The sequence below is a fragment of the Poromitra crassiceps genome, assembly GCF_964638095.1.
Source record: "Poromitra crassiceps genome assembly, chromosome: 15".
NCBI lineage: Eukaryota > Metazoa > Chordata > Actinopteri > Beryciformes > Melamphaidae > Poromitra > Poromitra crassiceps.
This window is the reverse complement of record NC_139634.1, coordinates 29,775,105-29,795,783: the sequence shown is the minus strand read 5'-3', so window position 1 is coordinate 29,795,783 and position 20,679 is coordinate 29,775,105. Positions and strand designations below refer to the sequence as shown.

General features: G+C 43.9%; 1 protein-coding gene across 4 annotated transcripts in view; it reads left to right on the top strand.

Annotated features, from left to right (window-relative positions):
* Nucleotides 1-20,679, top strand: part of map7d3 (MAP7 domain containing 3) — a 38,826-nt gene that overhangs the window by 6,206 nt on the left and 11,941 nt on the right. For 3 of the 4 annotated variants that reach the window (XM_083651287.1, XM_083651286.1, XM_083651289.1), the window contains exons 2-9: nucleotides 6,113-6,238; nucleotides 6,618-6,698; nucleotides 11,405-11,568; nucleotides 12,197-12,308; nucleotides 13,484-13,567; nucleotides 14,375-14,482; nucleotides 16,151-16,258; nucleotides 16,759-16,857. In XM_083651287.1, coding sequence (XP_083507413.1) covers nucleotides 6,113-6,238; nucleotides 6,618-6,698; nucleotides 11,405-11,568; nucleotides 12,197-12,308; nucleotides 13,484-13,567; nucleotides 14,375-14,482; nucleotides 16,151-16,258; nucleotides 16,759-16,857 — 882 coding nt within the window. The remainder of the gene's footprint in view (nucleotides 1-6,112; nucleotides 6,239-6,617; nucleotides 6,699-11,404; nucleotides 11,569-12,196; nucleotides 12,309-13,483; nucleotides 13,568-14,374; nucleotides 14,483-16,150; nucleotides 16,259-16,758; nucleotides 16,858-20,679) is intronic. The other variant, XM_083651288.1, reaches the window with a different exon arrangement.

Below are 20,679 nucleotides of genomic sequence, written 5' to 3'. Positions count from 1 at the left end.
TTTTATGCATCTTCAGTTTTTCCTGTCAAGTAAACAGTTTTGCCAGAAACTCAATTGAATGGTTTCTCTCCTGTATAACTCCTCATGTGTCTCTTCAGAGACTTGTTCAACTGAACTACTTTCCACACATTGAACTTCAACAAACAAAGACGTTTCTTTGTCTACTTTTGAAAAAAAAAAAAAAAAATCACGATATGAGATTTCATCTCAACGATACATATCGTGACGTTTTACTATCGCGAAATTTCGTGGGACGATATATTGTGACACCCCTACAGGAAGCTGAGGAGAGAGAGGGGAGGACATGCAGCAAAGGGCCACAGGTCAGATACGCTCTGACTACCAGGTGAGCCTCCAGCCCACCAATAGGGAATGTTTGCCAATTGTATAGTTCACACACTTGGTTACACACAGTTCAAGCAATGTGATAAACACCAATTTGATTATTTAACATGTGATTTGGGGGTATGTTAGCAGATATTCTTAATATACAATGTCAAATGTATTTCTCATTGTGATGATTTTTAGTAATTTTGTTTGTGTTGCTGTTGCCTTGCTGGCACTACTGCACAGTAGGCTTGCAGGGTGGAAGGATTTTGACCTGTGTGAATGGTAGCCCTGATTTTAGAATCTACGGTAGTCTAAATGGCCTGCATTTATATAGCGCTTTTATCCAAAGCGCTTTACAGTCAGTAGGTACATTCACCCATTCACACACCGATGGCGGCAGGTTACCACGCACGTTACCATGCTGGCATACCATCGGGAGCAATTTGGGGTTCAGTATCTTGCCCAAGGACACTTCGACACGCAGACTGGAGGAGGCAGGAATCGAACCACCGACCTCTTTTATGCAAAGCGATTAGTGGACGACCCGCTCTACCTCCTGAGCTACAGCCGCCCCTAGTCTAGTTTGGAAAAGTTATCGCCTCTGTCTAACCAAATAGCCTGATATGCAGAAAGGTCAATTTAGAGAAATAGCATTGATACAAAGTGAAGAGACTCCTCAACATGGTATTAGCTTACGCAAAGTAAATAATTGAGATGAACAAAATATTATGTTTCACTCCTACGACCTTAATCAAGGACCTGAGACTTTGGACCTCAAACGAACTTAAGTAGCCAAACTGTCAAGTTCATGGTGACAAGGAAGCAGGGAAAACAGTGGGGCTGTCTGTGAGAGTAAAGTCAATACAAAAGAAAATACAAAAAAGCCGACAAGTCTGTTTAGGAGTTCATCATCTCAGCTACAGGTTTCAGCCATATATTAGCTGCAATTGGTAATGTTACTCTAGACGTACTTCCGGGGTTGTAGCTATGCAACGCTGGGGGTACGGGGCTCACTCTCTTATGGGTTATGCCCACTGACGGCAAACTCAATATAAAAACCTGTCCGTTTTACTGTCGTCTTGCTTGTCACTAAGTGCACCCGACTGCTATAACATGACTTTAGACCTGTTATGAATCAGTGGGGTCTTTTCTAATATTCTGGCTAAAAACCGAAGCTCAGCCTCAGACCACGTACGTGTCTTGTTTATTTACAAAATTCACATCCGCGCTCATTGTTTTGAATGGCGGGCTACCAGTTCCGGGTCCCTTCCTGCCTCCTTTGCTCGCGTGACATCACAGTAACATTACGAATATATCCAGTTTAACCAGCCTTTCTCCATTCAACAAACATATCTCAGCTCGTGTTAAACTTGCAATGTTATATTCCCTACAGAGTCTATAGTGATTGCGATGCCCACACGTTTTTCCATCTAGGGCTGCCTGCAACTAACACTTATTTTCATTGTCAATTAATCTGTTGATTATTTTCTCGATTAATTGATAGGCTAGTTGTTTGGTTTATAAATGTCAGAAAATGAAAAATTTCAGAGTTTTTCCCAAAGCCCAAGATGACGTCCTCAAATGTCTTGTTTTGTCCACAACCCAAAGATATTCAGATTACTGTCATAGAGGTGTAAAGAAACCACATTTATGAAGCTGGAATTAGAGATTTTTAATTTTTTTAAAAGATTTAATTTAATAGTTGACAACTAATTGATTAATCATTGCTGCTCTATTCTCATTTTAGTGCCCTAAATCTACTGTATATGCTAACACTATTGAGATTTTGCTAAGATAACTTGTACTGTCCACTAAACATACACAGTATGCTGGTATCCGGGTAGTGCAGCAGTACATTTCTTGCCTACCAACATAAGGGTCAAGGTTCGAGCCCCCGTTTTACCTCTGGCTGGATTGGGCGTTCATACAGGCACAATTGGCTGTGTCTGCGGGTGGGAAGCCGGACTAAGTAGGGATCATTGTAGGGATCCTCCTCCCACGCGCTACGTCCTGCTGGTGAATTCCTCGCTGTCAGGTGAAAAGAAGCGGCTGGCGACTGCACGTGTGCTCATCTAACTCTCCTCATATCAGCAGAGGGGGAGGAGCAATTACCGGGACACCCTAACAGGGAATTGGCCAAGTACAATTGTGGAGAAAACGGGGGGGGGGGGGGGGGGGTCTGAGAAAACGTGATAAAAAAACATACTCTGTGTGCGTTAGAGGGGTGGCTGAGGCCTTGTGACCTACACTCCAGTGGGGTTGGCTGACGGAGCCCGAGAGCAAAAGTGAAGTGACCTGCTGCACCTTCACCTGGAATTATCTGCAGACTTTGTGCAGCTATAATCTGCTCTGACCTGAGAGTACTGAGAGAATACAGAGAAACAGATATCAGTACTCTGGTCTGCTCTGACCTGAGAGCACTGAGAGAATACAGAGAAACAGTTATCAATACTCTGGTCTGCTCTGACCTGAGAGCACAGAGAATACAGAGAAACAGATATCAGTACTCTGGTCTGCTCTGACCTGAGAGAATACAGAGAAACAGATATCAGTAGTACTCTGGTCTGCTCTGACCTGAGAGTACTGAGAGAATACAGAGAAACAGATATCAATACTCTGGTCTGCTCTGACCTGAGAGAATACAGAGTACAGATATCAGTACTCTGGTCTGCTCTGACCTGAGAGAATACAGAGACACAGATATCAGTACTCTGGTCTGCTCTGACCTGAGATAATACAGAGACACAGATATCAGTACTCTGGTCTGCTCTGACCTGAGAGTACTGAGAGAATACAGAGACACAGATATCAGTACTCTGGTCTGCTCTGACCTGAGAGTACTGAGAGAATACAGATATCAGTACTCTGGTCTGCTCTGACCTGAGAGAATACAGAGACACAGATATCAGTACTCTGGTCTGCTCTGACCTGAGAGAATACAGAGACACAGATATCAGTACTCTGGTCTGCTCTGACCTGAGAGTACTGAGAGAATACAGAGACACAGATATCAGTACTCTGGTCTGCTCTGACCTGAGAGAATACAGAGACACAGATATCAATACTCTGGTCTGCTCTGACCTGGGAGCACTGAGAGAATACAGAGACACAGATATCAGTACTCTGGTCTGCTCTGACCTGAGAGCACTGATAGAATACAGAGAAACAGATATCAGTACGGTACTCTGGTCTGCTCTGACCTGAGAGCACCGAGAGAATACAGAGACACGGATATCAGTACTCTGGTCTGCTCTGACCTGAGAGCACTGAGAGAATACAGAGACACGGATATCAGCACTCTGGGAATACTTATCCAGTCAGCCCTGTTTTCTCGCTATCCCATGACAGATCGGTCTCTGATCTGATAAGTATCTGTGAGCATTTAGATATGGGCGGCCTCCTCATCATTTCATGATAACTAGTGCAAGATCTATCACTTTTTGGAAACTTCTTTGAGACCGTATAGTTATCGGTCAAAGAACGGTAAAAAAATCCCTATGCAGGAACCTTGCTTTGTTCCGTATTGCTTCTCATTTTCACTCATAAATCCTGGTTTTGGTTTACTGTGGACTCTCTTCTCTATGCAATATTCTGCTCCACAGCCAGCATCTCCGAACAAACAAAGAGTGTTTGACAGTCAGCTGAGCTGAGTGAACGGAGCGTACCGTACTGCCCAATTTGTCAGGGTCACCTCATGTAAGGAGAGAGCATTGTCATGGCTGCTCAGAGATGAAGGGAGTAGAAGCCTTTCTTGTCTTGTGTCTCTGCTCAATGAGGGAGAGGCAGCAGCACCATTGTGATTTCTCTGCACTTTGTTGGGATTGTCTACTGACTGACATAACGGAACAGAACAGGCCAGTGGGGACTGTTGATCGACCAATCCCATAATGTTTGTATTTATTGATTTAACTTTAAGGTGGCTTTCACATGTGTGTCATTTGAAACAGACGTTATTAAAGGAAAACTTTGCTACTTTTCAAACCAGCTTTGTATCATTACAATTGTCGATATGCAGATGAACAAGTTGACCTTCCCTTCCTGTTGCCTCCATGTTTCCTGCACTGAGCTGCTCCCTGTTCCACCCTCTGACTGTAGTTATCTGTCCGTAGGCCCACTTGCTATTAGGCAATGTGAAATTAACTGAACTAATAATACAATCATGTACCGCCTAACGACATCTGGTTCAGACTTTAAAAGGACGACTACACCCTATGTTCATGATCTTTCATCCGTCTTTATTTCCCACATTATGGCCATTTGATGGATGAACTACGGTTCGTTCTTTTATTGGATTCATTAAAGAGACAGGGCTGCTGCACAAGTATAAATGTTATGATCATCTCAATTGTTTTTGAGATTATCTAAAAAAAAACTTTGATCATCATTATTAATCCCAATTCATTATTAGCCGTACTGATTTGGGGAAATGATTAATGTGCAAATGATTTGCACATTTTCCATCTTGGATCAACAATCGGGCTTATCAACAAGCTAACGAGTTGGCTATTTTCAACCAATGTGATCATTTTATGTAAATCTCCAGACTCCAGGCTATTTCTTTTGTTTATTGAATTCTAATTGTGGCATCTAATTTTTTTAGATGCGATTACAGGAATTGTGCAGGCCGGGAGAGGGAGAAGAGAGCCAGGCTTTCAGACCACTGAAAGCTCAAGTGTTCATCAATAATGTGCATATCACATGACTGACCATCTCTCTGCCTCTGTGTCAGCAGTCCTGTACTGCTGAGTGAACACACAGCAGCAGCAGCAGGCACAGAGGGGGAGAGAGAGCAGGGATAAGGCTGCTAGCAGGACTAGCACCATCACGTCCTCTCCAGTTCCTTCCTTCCTCCCTCCCCCTGTCTCACCCTCACCCCATCTCCCCTCAGTCACACTTTCCTGTGCTGAGTCTTCATGGCCGGAGAAGTTAGACCACTTTGTTACTGTACCACTGAAGCCAGAAGTGATAACCCTCCCTCTACCACCGAGATAGAGTGTGTGTGTGTGTGTGTGTGTGTGTGTGTGTGTGTGTGTGTGTGTGTGTGTGTGTGTGTGTGTGTGGGGACATAGGCGTGGGAGTCACCAGATGCCCCACGATACGATATTATCACGATACTTAAGTCACGATACAATAGTATTGGGATATATTGTGATTTCTATTATTAAATACTTTGTCAACATCTGTTTCATCTAATGAGATAAAGTTTCCAGTCTGTTCATCTCACTTCTATCATTCTTATTGCAGCAAAATGGGATTGTCAAGCAGACAGACTGACCAACACCATTATAAAAGCCTGTCATAAATGTTGCATGCATTTGATACTTTGTATTATAAAATTTTACGATACTTGGCATTCGATACGATATATTGCCCACAAAATATCGATTTGAAAAATCAATCCCTCCACCCCTCCTCCACCCCTAGCAGGACACTAGGGAGCCGACACGGGTTAGATTCCAGAGATGGCCTGTGTCTCCCAGCAGCCCATCATCTCACCCAAGGCGTCACACAGAGCAGTGTCTGGCTGGCCACAGGGTCGGCCATGAGCGGGGGGTGATGCCGGCTGCCTGAATAGCTGGATTGTTCTGTAGCTTCAAATCCGTTGGATCTCTCTAGAACTGGCATTCCTATATAGAGAACAAACAAAGCACAGAGGGGGAAACGGGCTGATTCTAGACTTTGACTCGGCCGGTGGTTCCAAAAAGCACTGATATGATTGATATTCCTGCTTTGTTAGAAATGGCATGATGGTGGCTAAAGGTGTCTGTCTCTGTGCCCACAGCTGCAGCCGCACAGGCACAAGCAGAGGAGCGGCGCAGTCTATCAGGGAACAGCCCATCAGGGAACGGCCCACTGAGCCCAGGCCCTACAACCAACACATCAGCTAAACCTCAGGGGTCTAGGCCAGGTAATGGACACCACACTTTAACACACACAAACATGGTGGTTCTCACAGGAACTGCCCCCACCACTACTCTCTCGTCTTTCATAATCGCACTTATTTCATGCTCCACGCATGCACTTCTTCCCACCAGGTTCTCATCATGGCTTTACTGTAGCTAACGCTGAGTCATCATCTTGTTACTGTAACAGTGTGCAAAGCTCATTAATGGCAGTCACATGCACTCATCTGCCTGTCAGATGCAAAGCCTTTTTGACACTGCGCCATTGTAATCCACCACTGTCCGCTGTTTATGCATTACTACTACATGCCTGTGTGCTACAACAGCAACTAACCTGTGTGTGTGTGTGTGTGTGTGTGTGTGTGTGTGTGTGTGTGTTGGCAGTCATTGACGGCGCCGCACTTAGAATAGACGACCGACTGCGAGTGGCGAAAGAGAGGCGAGACGAGGCAGACAGACAACAAGGTAAGAGAGAGATTTCTGTACGGGAATCATTTTAGCCAAAGCAAAGTCTGATCCACCTATAGGTGTAATGTGAGACTTTCCATGTTAAAATGCATCTGGACTGGAGAACTCAACTGCTATTTCTTGGCAAAACAGGAAATCACAAGACTGAGGTGACAAGGCATTTTCTCCTAAGGAGCGTTCACACCGAGATATTTATTTTTCGCTCTGTCGCTCAAGTCAACCCTTTGGAATCGCTCTGTCGCTCTGTTTAAATCGCTCATCAACAGACACACGAAATGACGGACATGTGGGGGATATAACGTTACGCAATGTCATGCTGTTTGTCCACTACGAGCCACCGTCATTGTTTACAAGCTAAGCCTATCAGCGTGCTCCTAATGCGAGCTGCATACTGGTAGTACAGACTTCACTTCATGTCAGCTGTCAGCCTGTCAATGTGGTTTGTTGCCACACAATAAACCAGCGGTTTGTTCCAAGCCAGTGTGATCCTTGACTCGCTCTCACACGGCAGCCAATCAGCATTGAACAGCGAGCGACTGATGCCAGCGTATTTTCGCTCGAGTTGGGATATTTCATCTCGGGCGACGAGCGTATTTTCTCCCTGTCGCTCTGTCTCTGCCGCTCGGACGCCCAGCGATTATTCTCCCAGGCGAATATACGCTCAATCGCTCGTTTGCATTGACTTTGTATGTAAACTCGACGCCAGTGACCAACTTTAATAGGTCGGTGTGAACGCCCCTTTAGCGGGAATTTAAATGAAAGCTAGTATATATCGCCCTATGCTATGCTAGCATAACAAAGAGATGACAAGACCCAGGCCCTATAGATAATTGTTACAAAACAATAACTAGCCTCACATCTGCCGTATGCCAAAATCCTGTACTACTAGGAATTTAGTAGTTTGGTACAGTCAAATGAAGAACCAATCACTGGCCAGGATTCCGACACCAGTTTGGAGCTAGAAGTGTCCCAGACCCAGAGAGAGATCTGTAGCATGCAGTACTGTGGTGTATCAGACCCAGAGAGAGATCTGTAGCATGCAGTACTGTGGTGTATCAGACCCAGAGAGAGATCTGTAGCATGCAGTACTGTGGTCAGTGTGGTGTATCAGTGTAAGAACTCTCATGGCTCTCTGGCATTGAGACTACCTAGTAGTCTTGTTACATTACTTAGTCTTTTAAGTTTAACTTGTTAGAGTAGTTTCAGGTTACTCACTTAATAAATCACGCCTTTAAAATATGTCTTCTGCTGATGTTATCAGTCATCACTCTTATTATTGTATAGAAATCATCACATACTACTAACTGCTGTCACGATCTAAACTCTAAAGGAAACCTCAAGGTAGCGTTCATTGACCTGGTTCCACAGTAAACTACGGTAGTCGTAGGGACAACCTTAACTGATCCAGTCTGGTCTCAAAAGAAATGGCAGACAGCACTCACAAACGCTTTCAATGGAAATCTTAGATGCAATAGTGAAAGCCAAACATACAGTTAACAGTAATGCTTTTAACCGTTTATTTTTCAATCACTTCAAAGTAATGTGAATTTTTCCAAGTTCTGCAGTTTATTGTTGTGTTTATTCTGAAAGTGAGCCATAACCCCCAAGCCTCTGTTGCCCACTGCCACTGAGTGCTCTTAATAACATGTAGCACAATACTTTCATTTGTACTTGAATTTATGTATTAATTTATTTTATTTAAATTAAATTTATTTATTTATGCAAACCTAGTGTCTTAAGTTAGTCGTTACAAAAATACTCATCTGTTTACTTCAACACTGTCTATCCACCTTATTTTTGAATGCCCCACTGTAAAAAATAATTGTGGGTACAAGGTCCAGTTTAACGTGACTTATTGTTCCAGCTTGCCATTTCCTTTGTTATACTCGGCTGCAGACCCGAATTATAAACCGGACAAAAAAAGTTATAAATATAGTCACGTTATAAACAACTAACCAACGCTGGGGGTCTGTATGGGAAACAGTGTTACTCGAAATGGTTAAAAGTTAAATCAATTTGGTCATTCAGTGGCGTTTTACTGCCATGTAAAGTAACTATTACGCTAGCCGCTAGCATTAGCCACAGTAGCCCACTACCCACAATGCATTACGTTATCCCAGCACCCGAACGACACGGCTGTAGAGCAGAATGGCTCTGCTGTAAAATCCTCATAGACGTTTTTTTTGTCAAGTTAAAACCATAGACTGTAAAACAGTCTATTACACCGGAAGCGGAAGAAGCACCCAGGCATCATGGCAGCTAGAAATAAGGTGGATAGGACAGTATTTTCTTTCTCATTATTTTACATAGCAACCCCATGGAATTTCCGTATAAGAGGACATGTATTTTTTTGAGGCAGGACTAAGTTTAGGATCATCTCTAAGATGCTCCCTTGAGTATTGCAAGCCTGCTGACAGAGGATGCAACTTGCATTCCTGTCATGCCTAATTCTTGCTGTGTGGTGCTCTTTCCTTTCTAGGCTCTTGGTTTTACTGAGGCGATGAGGACTTGTGGGCTGCTCACACACATAACAAGACAACAGACTTAATATGTCTTTCTTTTCTTCTTTATGCACACTTGCTGTCCACACATGCACATGTGTGCTCACACACATAACAAGACAACAGACTTAATATGTCTTTCTTTTCTTCTTGATGCACACTTGCTGTCCACACATGCACATGTGTGCTCACACACATAACAAGACAACAGACTTAACTCATTAAGTGCCATAGACGACCTAACTCGTCTTACATAATCCAGCGCTTAAGTGCCAAGGACGGACTAACTCGTCTTACATAAAGATTTTTTTTTTTTGACAGTGGGACATCAATCAACCCCTTTTACATCTTCGAGATAACTATTTGGAGCAAGAGCATGTGTGTAATCTATTTTACCGACCACTAAGTGGCGACAGAGACCGAGAGAAGTCACAGCCACGGGACCCAAAAGCCACAAAAGCAGCCGCCTCCCGCGGAAATGGCTTGGCGATTTTACAGTCAGAAGCCCGGACACACACACACAGAACGGACAGAGATCCCTTCCCCCCAGAGCCGCGCAGCAACGCGCGAACACACACACACACACACACACACACACACACACACACACACACACACACACACACACACACACACACACACACACACACACCGCGGAAGCAAGCCATTCAAGGAAATGGCGACGCGATTTTACAGTAATCCATTTCAGACTCGTCTTGCCCGACAGGCAGACAGGCAGGCAGGCAGCAGCAACGCGCTTCTGACACGCCCGCTGTTAGAGCCAGGAGGAAGGAGGAGAAGACACACGGAGGGAGGAGTTTGAATGAGAGGGGTGTTTCCTGTTGTTATGGAGGAAATTACTGTTCAAAACTATTGTTTAGAATGTCTGACGGTCTTACTGATGCCAAAAATGAATGGTTAAAGTGACTGTTTCACAAAAAGCCATTTATCTCTGAATAAATTTCCAGACGCTGAAACCATGCTGTACTCAACGGCTAATATCTACATAACTACTAACTCTGCAAACTAACTCTTTTAGACAGAGAAAGCACACATTCTATTAGTTATTTTTAGATGATTGATGTTCATGAATTCTTAACAGAAAAGAATCCTCGGCTGTTCTAAAATGAGCCAGAATCGTCAAAAACACCCCTGGCACAACTTACCTACAGGAATGAAAACATGGCTGGCATTCAATGTGTTAATATGTCTTTCTTTTCTTCTTGATGCACACTTGCTGTCCACACATGCACATGTGTGCTCACACACATAACAAGACAACAGACTTAATATGTCTTTCTTTTCTTCTTGATGCACACTTGCTGTCCACACATGCACATGTGTGCTCACACACATAACAAGACAACAGACTTAATATGTCTTTCTTTTCTTCTTGATGCACACTTGCTGTCCACACATGCACATGTGTGCTCACACACATAACAAGACAACAGACTTAATATGTCTTTCTTTTCTTCTTGATGCACACTTGCTGTCCACACATGCACATGTGTGCTCACACACATAACAAGACAACAGACTTAATATGTCTTTCTTTTCTTCTTGATGCACACTTGCTGTCCACACATGCACATGTGTGCTCACACACATAACAAGACAACAGACTTAATATGTCTTTCTTTTCTTCTTGATGCACACTTGCTGTCCACACATGCACATGTGTGCTCACACACATAACAAGACAACAGACTTAATATGTCTTTCTTTTCTTCTTTATGCACACTTGCTGTCCACACATGCACATGTGTGCTCACACACATAACAAGACAACAGACTTAATATGTCTTTCTTTTCTTCTTTATGCACACCTGCTGTCCACACATGCACATGTGTGCTCACACACATAACAAGACAACAGACTTAATATGTCTTTCTTTTCTTCTTTATGCACACCTGCTGTCCACACATGCACATGTGTGCTCACACACATAACAAGACAACAGACTTAATATGTCTTTCTTTTCTTCTTTATGCACACCTGCTGTCCACACATGCACATGTGTGCTCACACACATAACAAGACAACAGACTTAATATGTCTTTCTTTTCTTCTTTATGCACACCTGCTGTCCACACATGCACATGTGTGCTCACACACATAACAAGACAACAGACTTAATATGTCTTTCTTTTCTTCTTTATGCACACCTGCTGTCCACACATGCACATGTGTGCCGGCAGCTTTGCGAGATTCTCAGATTGTGGAGCGGGAGCGTAAGGCCAAGCTGCAGGTGGAGCGACAGATGGAAGAACGTCAGAAGAAGGTGGAGGAACAGCGCAAGAAGGAGGAGCAGAGACGCTCGGCTGTGGAGGAGAAGAGGAAGCTGAAACAAGAGGAGGAGAAGGTAGTTGCAGGAGAGATATTATAACACAGTTGTGCTCCCACAACTGGGGAAGTTGTCACCACACCTGGGGAAGTTGCTCCCACAGCTAGAAAAGTGCAAAAAACGGTGACCTTCATCAAAAAACAATTGTGATTGCAGTATTATATAAATATCTCACTACTATAATAAGTCGAAGCGCATGCCATTTGAGCACGCGAAGGCGAGGCATGCTAGTAATCATGCGCGATATTTCTAGTCCAGAAATAACCGCTAACACCTACTGGAACTAATCCTGGACTGGGCCCAGGAACCATCATGACTGCTTTCCCATATCTATTCGCCTATCTCCTATCAAAAACTTACACTTACAGTATGTTTGATTTGTAATACAAATGTGTAATACTTAATGTGTACATAATGATAATGGATTGTTTAGATTCCTTTTTAATCTTCAAGTGTTTTCCTATTCAACCTCAGTATCAGTTTAATGGTGTTTTAAAACAAATGTGTAGATTCAGAGCAGATTGGCTTATTTGAGACATCTTGCCGTTTTGGGTCCATCTACTTCAGTTTTAGGGGAGAATATTGCTCTGCTGCCTGTGGATGACTTGCATTCTTCTCTCTCCCTCTACCCCCCCATGTGCTGCAGGAGCACTATGAGGCGGTGTTGCGGCGGACGTTGGAGCGCAGCCAGCGAGTGGAGCAGAGGCAGAAGAGGTGGTCCTGGGGTGGACTGTCCACAGACTCAGACGGACGGACAGGTAAGGACCGCTGCTTCCTCCGAAAAACACTTCCCATGCCGTTTCTCTTTGTATCTCTCTGCCTACAGTTGCACTTTTCGTTTCACGGTGACTTTGACCAGTGTGGCTGCACCAAAAAAGAGAGAGATTTTGCTCAAATTACATCTTCAAAACCTGATATATGATGCTCACATTGTGATCAGATTTCAACATAGTTGGGGTACAGTCCAGCCGTAATGTGCATACAGGTAAAGAGATGGAGAGGAGAAAGAATCATATATACAGTACATATAAATACAGCCACGGGAGATGGATAACGGTAATTTTAGAGGCCAAGCTTCAACATTAATGATGTGAACTAAAAAAAAATCAATATTTTGAATCCGATCTCAAAAATCATGTTAAAATGACAAGTGTAACTCTCTCTCTCTCTCTCATCCATCATCCTTGCATAATGCTACATGGGGAGACATCACTTGTGGTTCCTGCTTGTTTGAAGCAAGACAATAAACCTGTAAAAATCTGCTCATGTATGTGGCACTTGTAACTCTGTGAATTATGCCATGTTCCATTTGCACTGGGAACTGGAAATTTCCCAGTTCACGCACCCTGTCATGTCACCTGTACTAGGATTTCCTACTCCGAAACCTCGCCAACCCTGACCTCAAAATCCAAGATGGCGGCTCCTGCATCAAAAGTGGTGAAAGCTGTAGTAATATACTGTTTATGAGCACTTCTGTCTTATTTGTATCTCATTAAATCAGTCGCAGTACACACAGTACTGTCTAACTTCTGTCTGTGGACATGTTGCTACTGTGTGTGTGTGTGTGTGCTCAAAATACTGCGAAATGTGTTGTTACAACTGGTATTGCCAACAATGGCTAGCCTGGTCAACTCAGGTCGGTGTGACGTCATTCATCTGGGGAATTCCTACCTCCCAGTGTAAATGGAACGTGGAAATACATATGGACCACAGCCATTTAGATGAAGTGTTGTTGATCTTGTTGTGGTGGTAATATTCAGAACCGATATCTAATGTCAGTGTCGTCGTGCTCACTCACATTAATACTGCTGTGTCAAATACCAATCTACCCATTGCTGCCATGTTTCACCTCCTACCTCTCTACTGGTTTGGAGGATCTGTGTCATCTACTTGCATTTCATTGCTCCTCCCTGAGAGCTGTCTTTCCCCACAGGAGACTCTGATGCCAGCGCCTCGTCACCAGTAGCTATAGTAGTCTCCCCTGCCTCGCCAGAAAAGCCCCAGAGGAAACCATCAGGTTTTGATTGTTGATACTTTGCCCACCGATGTAGCAGCACAGCATGGACCGGCTCTGGCACTCTAGTTAGCTTGGTTACCTACTACTCCTCACATCTCACCTGCACTCCTAACTGGCAGTTCCTCACTAACAGTTCTCTTGGTCTGGAGCCTCTGTCCTGTATGTGCTTTGGGCTCACTGACTGGATAGCTGGAAATGTGGGCTTTGGTCTCTCACTCACTCATTCACTTTCAAACACTTCCAGGTCACAAGGGGCCGGGTCACATGGAAGTGAACCCCCAAGTCGAAAGGCACATACATCTAATGTATATCCACTGGCATGCACAGTCTAATGCTGTTGTTCTCTGCTCTTTGTACACCTGTTGTCTCTACTGAGTGGAAGTAAAGCATCAAACAGGTTTTTCCAACCCTTCTTACTAACCGCCATGCCTGACTATGAAAACCACAATGGCTTTGGTTTTGCACCTGGATGTTTGGCTTGAATATGTACGGGGTCATGTTGAAAACATGTTATAATATATAGAGATAATATACTGTATATAGAATAGTGAATATATTATGTTACTAACTGTGCACTTCATCAGTAGAATATCAGATCAAATGTTGGGCTTTCACAAGTATTTGTTTTAGACTTCTTAGTGCAGCAATAGTCTTTTAGTCTAATGAGTGTTACTGTTAGCGGATGGGTGTTAGGACCTTGCAAACCCTTGTGCTCCCCCTCTGTCCATCCAACTGCCCTCTCCCATTGGCCAGGCTCCTGCCTAAACCCCTCCCCCCCTTGTGTCTGTCTCTCCTCCTCCCTCCTAGTGGACAAGCGCTCCACGTCCACCATGAACCTGAAACAGCCATCTGAGGCTGGTATCAGCAAACGCCTATCCTCCTCCTCTGCTACCCTCATCAAATCTCCTGACAAAAGTAAGTTTCCTCTGTCTTTCCTTCCTTCCTCCCTCCCCCCCTCCCTCCATCTCTCCCTCCCACTTCTGTCTCTTTTCCCACTTCCTAGTTGCTATGTTCCAGACCATCTATTTATCGGCCAAGTGTTGTTTTTTTTTTTCTGTAATGATTTGTACCTAATCACGCATCGCGATCGGGCAGTCTGAATTTTAGACCGCCTGAAACGAACCCTCCTTCTTCTCTGCCAAGTCTTAGTGAACTCTGGCCACCTCTCTTCTTCATGGCCAGGATTTGACACACAAGCTCACTGGAGCACAGGCAGACTGGTAAACCAATGCCTTAGCTCCCTCCCTGTCTCTGCTTCCAGCCAATGAGAAACCAGCATGACCTCCTGATTCGACTACATCCATTCACTCTGCACCTTCGATACGAGTTGCGGGATCGTAAAAGGGACCCACGCACCAAACAGTGATCTGTGAATGTATTCTGATTAATTCAGCGCTGTCGTTTATTCTGATTAATTCAGCGCTGTAGTTTATTCACATTAATTCAGTGCTGTAGTTTATTCAGATTAATTCAGTGCTGTAGTTTATTCTGATTAATTCAGCGCTGTAGTTTATTCTGATTAATTCAGCGCTGTAGTTTATTCAGATTAATTCAGCGCTGTCGTTTATTCAGATTAATTCAGCGCTGTAGTTTATTCTGATTAATTCAGTGCTGTAGTTTATTCTGATTAATTCAGCGCTGTAGTTTATTCTGATTAATTCAGCGCTGTAGTTTATTCAGATTAATTCAGTGCTGTAGTTTATTCTGATTAATTCAGCGCTGTAGTTTATTCTGATTAATTCAGCGCTGTCGTTTATTCTGATTAATTCAGCGATGTAGTTTATTCTGATTAATTCAGCGATGTAGTTTATTCAGATTAATTCAGTGCTGTAGTTTATTCTGATTAATTCAGTGCTGTAGTTTATTCTGATTAATTCAGTGCTGTAGTTTATTCAGATTAATTCAGTGATGTAGTTTATTCTGATTAATTCAGTGCTGTAGTTTATTCAGATTAATTCAGTGCTGTAGTTTATTCAGATTAATTCAGTGCTGTAGTTTATTCTGATTAATTCAGTGCTGTAGTTTATTCTGATTAATTCAGTGCTGTAGTTTATTCTGATTAATTCAGCGCTGTAGTTTATTCTGATTAATTCAGTGCTGTAGTTTATTCTGATTAATTCAGCGCTGTAGTTTATTCTGATTAATTCAGCACTGTAGTTTATTCTGATTAATTCAGCGCTGTAGTTTATTCTGATTAATTCAGTGCTGTAGTAGCCCATTTCTCTCATAATAATCAACACAACAGGTTGAATCATCTCTCCACAGCTTTGCCTCTCTGAGCCAGTGCCGTTTCTCCTATCTGATATTGCTGATTCCTCTGTACGTCTCAACTTGTCTGTGTAGAATCCACTGTCTGTTTCCTCTTCCAGGCTTATGAATACAGTCTCTAAAGGACATTGTGGGTATGTGGGAGGGATTGCAATAAGAATTCACTGCAGCCGTGCTCCTCTTAGCTGCTCTAATGAAGTCTGTGTCAGTGCGTACGTGTGTGTGTGTGTGTGTGTGTGTGGATTTTAAGAGACCGTTGGGAAAGGAAAAGCGCTGTGTCATTTTCACCGTGGGTGTTTCATCATTGTCTCTCAGGTGCTAAGCCGAGGACTCGGAGTTCGTCTTGTAACCGGTTGCCTAGCAACGGCAATGCTGCTCAGGCCGTTAAGGAAGACGGCAAAAAGCCTCAGGTGGAACAGACAGGTGCAGAAGATCCTCCTCGTTGCCACACTGGCTTTTTAATAACGATACTGTGTGCACTGTTTGCTGAAGCATCTCTGACTCCACACGAATGATTGGATAAAATTACCCTACAGATTAAGAATAATTTCCCCCGGTGGATGCATGGAGTTTAGCCACAGCTATGGCTAATACACACCAAGAAGATAGAAAGGGGGGGGGGCATTGATGTGCTAGTGTAAGCACTGATCAGTTGACATCATTAAGGTTAATTATGTAACAGTTGTGGAGGACATGTAGATCTGAAGGTAATAAGCTCAGGTTGGGACAGCTTTAACTCTGGCCTGTGTATTTAGGCACCGTCTATTCAACCCGGAGGTCAGCCACTCTCAGCCGCAGCCTATTGATTCACATAACAAAGTAAAGCCGAATGAAATGCACATGGCTTGTGAAAGTACTGCGGGGGACTTCCTCGTTGACTGCCTGCTCCCGATTGGCTATAACCCCGACTCTCCTGTCTGTAGGCCCCTCCCTGAAGAAGAGAAGCTCCTCCCTCACACGAGTAGGTGTGGGCAGAGCACAGACCCCAGCCAAGCCTGATAAGGGGACGACAGACGATCAAGGTGGCTAAAGCAGCAGCACGCACAGTCGGCAATCATGTATTCCTCGTCCTCCTTATCTGCATACGGCTCAGGCCTCCCTCTGTGAATAACAAGCATGCGTCTCTGATGTGATCTCATTCTGAGTGCGCTCCGTTTTCAAGCCCTTAACAATGCTGCTGTCTGCTACTTTAAGAGGCTGTGGTGGATAACTCCTCGTTTGGTTCAATGGAGTTCCATGAAGCTACATGGATCTCCAAACTGGCAAACTCTTCTTTCTCTCTTGTTCCTCTTTCCATCTGTCTGTGTGTTGTGTTGACCCAGATGTCTCGCTCACTGCTGAGCTGTCCTTTTTACTCTACGCCCCGTTCCTGTCTCTGTGCTGTACCAGGAACACTGTGCTGGTTCCTTGTTGTGTGCCTTACCTCTCTCATGTCTTTAACCCTGCCAAATCCTTACTGTATCGTGTTGAGTCTCTCACTCTGACGGCTAATCTTGTTTTAACCTCTTTTTCTTGTCATTTCTCCAAGTGTCACTCCAGGAATGGCTCCTTTGTGTTTGCAGCGTCTACTCTAACACAATGTTTTGTTGATTTGTCACAAAGTGCCTCTTGTTTCCTCCCTCCCAGATGACGTTAGAGCTGGATTTAAGTAGCTGGTCTCGTGCCCCAGTCTGGTGTGTGTCAGTGCCATCCCAGGGCAGCACCCCCCAGAGCACAGAAATATAACTGCAGGCACCCGCTACTGTAGAGACGTGCTGCTATTAACCATCAATGCTTTTGTTTGTCCTATAGCCGTGTCAACCTGTAATGTACGTGCACAAGATTGTAACAGTTGTAACATTGTTCCTGTCCTGTGCCTAACATGTGATAATATCCCTATATGTGTTTTTATGTGGTGAGCCTGTGCAATATAATGCAACACACAACCAACATCATTCACACTGACTTATCTCAAACGGAGCTAAAACCTCAATAAGCAGCACCTCTCCTACAATGAGGCCCACACCATTCTCTTCATTACTATAAACTTATTCTTGACTAATACGCCTGATTGTCAACAACTAGGCTGAGAGCAGCATGCCATGCTAGCATGCTGCAGGAGCTAGCTCTCAACAAGCTAACAAACAGGTCTGTCGGCAACAGATGTCCTCCTCTGTCAGGGCCCCTGAAGGCAGCGTGACTCTGCATGCCCCTTGATTTAAAGTGCCAATTAGGGAGACGGAGCCAAAGTAGCCCCTCAACACCTCCTTCACTGCTGATTCCTGCTTTGTAGCTGAGGGCACCTTTTTTTTATATTCTTCCATTTCATGGCAGCAAGAGCTCTTTGATTCTGCTGTCAGTATGTGTGTAATATTCTCACTGGTGCAGTACTGTCCCATTGGAGTAGTCTGCACTCAGCCTCTTCATTTGGACTTCAAATTAAATTTGACACCTTCTTTATCTAAAACCATGGAAGAATCTGCACAGTGGAAGCTAAAGAGCCCTTGCCTGGTCACAGTCTCTCACTTTTAGCTCTAGCTCTATTTCAAATTTTGCAGGGCACAAAATTTACACCGGCCAAATGCGGGCAAAATATGCAAGTTGCTGGTAGATTTGCTTCACTCACTAGCCAAAAAGACAATGCTAAATCTATTGAGTGGCTGGTCAAATTTGAACATTCACTAGCCATTTGGCCGGTCAGGTGGACAATTTTTTTTTGCACCCTGCCTATTTCCTCCTCACTGTATTAATAGGATTTCTTTGGAGTTCACTAATGGTTCGTTTTCCCACATCAGCACACCTCCCTCTTCATCAAGGAACCACTGATTTAACCTCATTGTCCACTTTGATTACTGTTTGATTATTCTTCAGTTACTGGACAATCAGTCTCTGGTCTGTCTCAATACTCTTCCATGGCTTCCTTTCCTTGCGACTCTTCCCGACTATTGTCAATTAAGGAGCGTGTTGATAAGGAGCCTTTTTTAAGACTATTGAGACATAACCTTTGGTTCTTTATGTTGATTCTATCCTGTTGGTTAAATCACATGGTGACCTTTCTGAACTTCACTCACCCCCACCTCCTTCTTTGTTTTGCCCTCTCATCCCCCATTCTTGCCTACTCTTTTCCTCCTGGCCTCCCCCCCCCCCCCCCCCCCCTCTTCTTCTCTGCTGTTTTTCGGGGTGATTTTATTTTTTTTCCGGTCGTGTAGCTCGCAGGCCCCTGGGCGGCACTGTGGACGGAGGGGTCCTTAGTCGCCTGCTAACCCCCACCCAGGCCTCACTAGCTAGGAGCAAGAGCGCCGCCGCCCTGTCTGCTGAAGGAGCAGACGCCCCAGGTAACCCCCCACATAGGAGACCCTCACAGAGAGGAAGGATACCCAGACACAGTTCCCTGGTCCTCCCTCCTAAATAGATTTGATCACTAGAAAGTCAGCCCACTCAATCCCAGTGTCCCTTCACTAGCTGTGAACTCACCCCGATGCCCCCTAACGCAGACCCTCACTCACTGCAGCTGCTGGGAACGATCCTTTCCAAGCTAATGGTGGCTTTTGGTGGTGGTTGAATTACGGTATACTGTAAGCCGCGACCCGAGCGGTAGCTGCACAGCTCCCGGCACTTAGAAGCTCTTCTCGTGGTAGACCCTTTTACGTTCTGTACAGTAATGATTTGCAGTAAAGTACACTCATGTGATCTCTCACACTCACACACACACTGTAAATATTGACACATGCGCGCTCACACACACACACACACACACACACACACACACAAACCCTGCCCGGGTTCGAGCTCACACATGCACTCTCACATCTGACACAATTGGCTGTTGTGTGCTGAGCTGAGCCGGGCAGGGCGGAGCAAAGCGGCTGGGAGCGTTTCTGCATGTCTGAGGAGCCTCGGGCTCCATGCTGGGAGATTTGCCCTAAGCTGCTTAGTTACCTGTTGGTTCTTGTTGCGTGAGAATGAGACCGTTTGTTGTGGTCTTGCATGCGTTCTGCTGAGTGAGACCAGAGAGCTTTGGACTCCAGTCCACACACAGTGTTGATTTGTTGAAATAGTAAATGGCTGTCACTTCCATTGACTATTCATATCTGGTGTCGCACTAATCAATCCCCACTAAATTCACATTCCACACTAGCTTTTAGGCTGGCGTTTGTGTCTAGGGCTGGGTTAAAAAAATCGATTCTCCGATTTTTAATAGATTTTTATTTTAATCCTTTGATATCGATTGTCCAGAGATCAATCTTTTTATTAATTTTTTTTTTTAAATATAAACATAGGCTATAATATTATAGGCTGTGTGTGGTAGTTGAAACATAGTTTCAAGTTGATGTTTATTTATGTTTGTAGTTGAAACAAAAACATAAATACTGTAGGCTACATAAATGGAAATGTTTGATCATTAATATCTACTTTTAGAAATTATATAGGCTGAAATCAAATCACTGTGCATAATTGTGAAAGTGTCTTTATTGACAGATGAAAAGGCTGTTATTTACCCTTTGTCACCACCTGGTGAGTAAATATATGTGTAACTAAAACCATTCAAATTGACAACCGGTCCGCAACTTTTTTTCCCCATGTATCTACCGGTCCTTGGTGCAAAAAAGGTTGGGAACCCCTATGTTACATAACTGGACAATCATGTAATTCAAGTTACAGCTCAAAAAACATGTTTTAGTATCACTAACCAAATCGATATTGAAATTAATCGAATCGGGATCGAGTCGAATCGGGATTAATCAATTCGGAACCTTGTGAATCGGAATCGAATCGATTCTTGAAATTTGAACCCTATGCTCTGAGTCTGAAGCCGTCTAGGTGGGGTTTTCTGTGTTCATATGTAATACTGGGATGAAAATAGA